The 4669-nt window shown below is 41.8% G+C and overlaps 1 protein-coding gene across 1 annotated transcript in view; it reads left to right on the forward strand.

Annotated features, from left to right (window-relative positions):
• Positions 1-4669, forward strand: part of LOC106805852 (kynurenine/alpha-aminoadipate aminotransferase, mitochondrial-like) — a 10607-nt gene that overhangs the window by 5535 nt on the left and 403 nt on the right. Inside the window, exons 8-13 of the mRNA XM_014807623.1 lie at positions 994-1076; positions 1450-1546; positions 1885-1946; positions 2536-2600; positions 3425-3531; positions 4154-4255. Of these exons, the coding sequence (XP_014663109.1) occupies positions 994-1076; positions 1450-1546; positions 1885-1946; positions 2536-2600; positions 3425-3531; positions 4154-4255 (516 nt within the window). The remainder of the gene's footprint in view (positions 1-993; positions 1077-1449; positions 1547-1884; positions 1947-2535; positions 2601-3424; positions 3532-4153; positions 4256-4669) is intronic.

The raw sequence follows: 4669 nt of genomic DNA on the forward strand, positions 1-4669 counted from the left end.
GGGGGAAATTTTTAAAATTACACCCCCTCAGATGCGTTTTCTGCGCGAGCAAGGAAGGGTCCGGACTCCCTGGACCCCCCCTGTACACGCCCCTGCTCGAGCGCGAAGCGACCAGGCGAGGGAGCCAAGCGACCGAGCGGGGGGAGGGTGTGGGAAGGGGTGTTCACTGTTCAGGCCAAACAAAAAAATAGGTGTGTTTCCTATTGCATCGAAAACAAAAGTAGGGTAGGTAGGTAGGCATTTTTTTTGTTGAAATATTTTTTTTATTCTTCGGTTCCTAATATCCCTCTGATGCATGCTATAAAGTGGTGTATAGGTAGGGATAAGTTAGTAAGCAAGTACAGAACGTGTTTGTAGTAAAAAATCTCAAGTTTTGTCTGTCAGATTTCAAATTTAAAAAAAAGTTTAGGGTCGGCCCTAATAATCTAGGGACGGTCGGTCGACCGGAAACACACCTATTTTTTTGTTTGGCCTGAACAGTGAACACCCCTTCCCACACCCTCCCCCCGCTCGGTCGCTTGGCTCCCTCGCCTGGTCGCTTTGCGCCCGAGCAGGGGCGTGTACAGGGGGGGTCCAGGGAGTCCGGACCCTTCCTTGCTCGCGCAGAAAACGCATCTGAGGGGGTGTAATTTTAAAAATTTCCCTCCCTTCGCGTGCTCACAACTTTGGGTTACGGTTAGACCCCCCCTGGTACAAATCCTGTACATCCCCTGCCGAGCAAATTGCAACATTGAAAAACGAACCCCCCCAATATAAAGCTGGCTACGGGCCTGCATATGTGAACATGCGGACATCAACATTGCACATGATTACGTTTGATACATTGACTCATTATATTGACTGATTGCTTTTGACATCATCAAGCTGGAAAATCAGTGAGTTTGTGTATGCCATGTAATTAAACTATAATCATATAAGTATAATGAAGTGATACGTTGTTTTACATGGCTGTCATGCTTGAGCGTTTATCGTGGCTGTTCTCTATGCAAATAGAAGCCGTCACCGAGTTTCTTGTCGATGGACGTAGATGGTAGAGTTATGAGGTTCGACTCGTTCTCCAAAGTCCTCTCAGCCGGGTATGTGCATAGTGTGCTACAATCATTAATGATTTGTGACTGTGGGTGGCGCTGTGTATACTGTCCATTAATTGCATCTGACAAACTTGATTCGATTGAATTCCCAGAGGAGCAGTTTTTAAATGCAAGCATCTGCATGCCAATGTTGACTGTCATTGTATATATAACTAGGTGATTGATGTGTACAGCTGGTGGCTGATTGCATGTGTATTTTGCTGTTAAGACATGTTGTGGTCATTTATTAGGTTATAATAATTGCAGTTCCGACATCCTTAAGTTTTATAATCGCACATGATCCACATCATCCATTTTCCTGTCTTGTACTGTAAGCTGGATTTTAAGAGCATCCACGTCGTTTCTTACTATCTGTTAGGTTACGAGTTGGATTCATGACTGGTCCAAAACCTTTGATGCAGAGGATTGAGTATCATATTCAGGTGTCGCTACTGCATACCAGTGCCTTAGCACAGGTACGTCACACGCAGCACTGTGCGGCGTAACATCGTATTAGCGCAGCTTAAAAAACATTCAACCAAACTTGCTTAAAACTAATGTCATTTCTAATAATACCATGAAGATATGCTAAAGAGACAAAATTCTAAATAGGCTGGCCCACACATCTGTTAGATGAATCGGCGGCATTGCCATTATATTAGCTGAAATTTTAATATTGTCATGTAGATATATATGCATCACAATACTCTGCGCTTGCTCATGTACTCATTAAAATGCAACTCGTCTGGTTTACATCGATGAATAATGTATTGAGCTATATTTATGTTTCAGAAATGTTTGTTCTGATTTTCAGATTTTAATATTAGAGCTGCTAAAAGATATTGGTCATGCAGGATTTATGGACCACGTGACTAAGCAAGTATTAAACTACTTTAGTTAGTTATATGCACTGCCACACGCATGTCAATCATAGTGTGCCTGCCACACCCAACTGTCTTCGCTGTCCCCACCGTCACATTGCACAACCATTTTGCTCGAATCTCTTGTATGAGCATTGGGAACTGTTGTCATATATTTGTGGTTCCAGTAAGGGGTGATAGATAACCACATAGGGGTGATTTTGCCAAATTAAGCTGATCAGTTTACATCTTGGTTTAGCATGCAACATTGGTGTTACATTATTAGATATATCATTTTGTGAACACTGTATACTATAGTATATACAACTGAAGCTGTACAAGAGGGGTGGATGCATTTAATATATTTGAAATTATGGTCAGGTAGATATCCTGTGTCACTCGATTTATTACCCTTCATGGTTAATCACTTGTTAATTACCTAGCAAATACATGGTAGGCAGTTTTACCCTGAAGGCTATATTGGTTTATTTAGTGACACACACACGATTAATCTTCAGTAGTAAGGACATTTGAGTTGCGTTTGACTATTATAAATGGCTGTAATGTATAATCAAACATTCTCATTTCTGTTTATCTATTTTCAGCGTTCGAAATTTCTACATGAGTCAGAAGGAAAAAATGATAGCCGCAGCAACAAAACATTTAAAAGGTATTACAGGAAAGAGATAGAATGTAACAGATTGTACAGGAATGATTCCAGCCACTATATTGATAGAGTGAATGTGTGAAGAGATCATACGTTCTTGTAGACGAATATAGATCGAACGCTTTACAAGGGGATTGTCAGCAGAATACGGTTGGCACCTAAAAAACATTTACCACACACCAGCCAGCTGTTGACAGTATGCTTCATCAGACTGATACTGATGGGAAATTGAAATATAAGGAGCCCAATCATATATGTTGTACTGCAATACGTTAATTACCGAATATTTGAGAAGAAACCATCTGCCAGCATAACCCATCATAAGATATTTTAGATATGGTGAATAACTCCTAGACGTGGTGTTTTTGTATAAAGCTTAGATTCATCACTAGAAGAGGCAGGCTAACGATTTGATGCAGGAACATTTACAGAGCGCTATAAGCTGCTTGGATAGTTTGTGATAGCGGTGTTTGGATTGTAACTGCTAGCAATTGTTTAAAGTTTTACCATACTGTTTGATTGACATCTGCTCACAACAATTAATGTTTAAAATTGATCTCCCGGCCCTTTCATCTGTTGTACCGCCTACACTATACTTAGATTCTAAACCGTTCACTTCGGTGTGCACGTATCAGGGGCACGAGTGCCTCTGACGTCATTTTGTTCTCCTCCTACCGAAGTGCATGTCGGGATACTCCGCTCCTCATTTCTCCACAATACACTTCAAATGGTCTAGCGTCTGAAAGCATACACAGTACCTTTAAATTAATGCTTAAATGTTTGATTGGTTTACCTCGACTTGTGATAATCTGGTAATCCGTTTTTAGGTCTGGCTGAATGGAATGAGCCAACTGGAGGCATGTTTGTGTGGATCAATGTTCCCGGGGTTAAAGACACGAGCAAAATGATATCTGAAAGAGCTTTGAAAAAAGAGGTAGTACTCGATATGATATTTTGTACGGATGTCTGAAGTTGGACTACGTGTCTGCTTGCCCACTCCTGTGTCATTTTATGTTATATTATGCATTAATCCTTGGTATCCATTACTGGTGTCTTTTGGGAAGTAAACCAAAACAACAAACTAATAAAAAGTTAGGCGAAGCGATGTGTTTTTCTAAAGTGGCAGGTGGGCATGTGAGAGTGAAGCTGTGGCTTGAAGTTACATCTGTATTTGCTTACCTATCCAAATTTTCCCACCTGCATTCTTACCTTGGCTCTGCCTGCCTGCCTGTCTACCTGCCTGTCTACCTGCCTGCCTACCTGTTTGTATGTCTGCTTGTCTACCTGTTTGTATGTCTGCTTGTCTACCTGCCTACCATCTTACCTGTCTGTCAGCCAGATTGTATACCTCCCTGTTTGTCTACTGTCCACTACACTGGATATGGTGCTATCTACCATATATGGCTATATATGTGGGGCATATGGTGGATATGGTGCTATCTACCATATATGGCTATATATGTGGGGCATATGGTGGATATGGTGCTGTCTTCCTGAGTGCTTGTTTATACTTAGTGACCGCTCACATGGTATGTGTTGTCGTTTCTGTTCTTTAGGTACTGCTCGCACCAGGCAATGCTTTCCTAGCAGATTCAACCAGACCTTCATCGTATGTGAGGGCTTCCTATTCACTAGCATCCGAAGTGGAATTGGACAAGGTAAGACACTGCTTCAGATATATCTATCTCGTTTTAACTGCCTGCCTGCTTCCCTACCTGCCTATCTGAATGCTTACCTGCCTACATAACAGCCTACATGCATTGCTTACCTGTTTGTTTATCTTTCCATTCTTCTGTTCATCCACCCATCCACATTTAATTTAAATCGTTGATCTTTTTTCGCTGTGAATATGAAATATAGTAATGTAATCCTCTCTCCCCTTTCTCACATGCTCACTTTCCCTACTTCTCTCTCCTTTCACCCCTCTCCCCTCTTTCTGACTCTCCCACTCGCTGTCTGTCTTCCCCCCTCTCGTCACTTCTCTCTCTTCTCTTCTCTCTCTCTCTCTCTCTCTCTCTCTCGCTCTCTCTTTCTCTCTCTCTCTCTCTCTCTCTCTCTCTCTCTCTCTCTCT

This window comes from Priapulus caudatus, unplaced genomic scaffold (assembly GCF_000485595.1).
Source record: "Priapulus caudatus unplaced genomic scaffold, Priapulus_caudatus-5.0.1 Scaffold130, whole genome shotgun sequence".
Classification (NCBI taxonomy): Eukaryota; Metazoa; Priapulida; class Priapulimorpha; order Priapulimorphida; family Priapulidae; genus Priapulus; species Priapulus caudatus.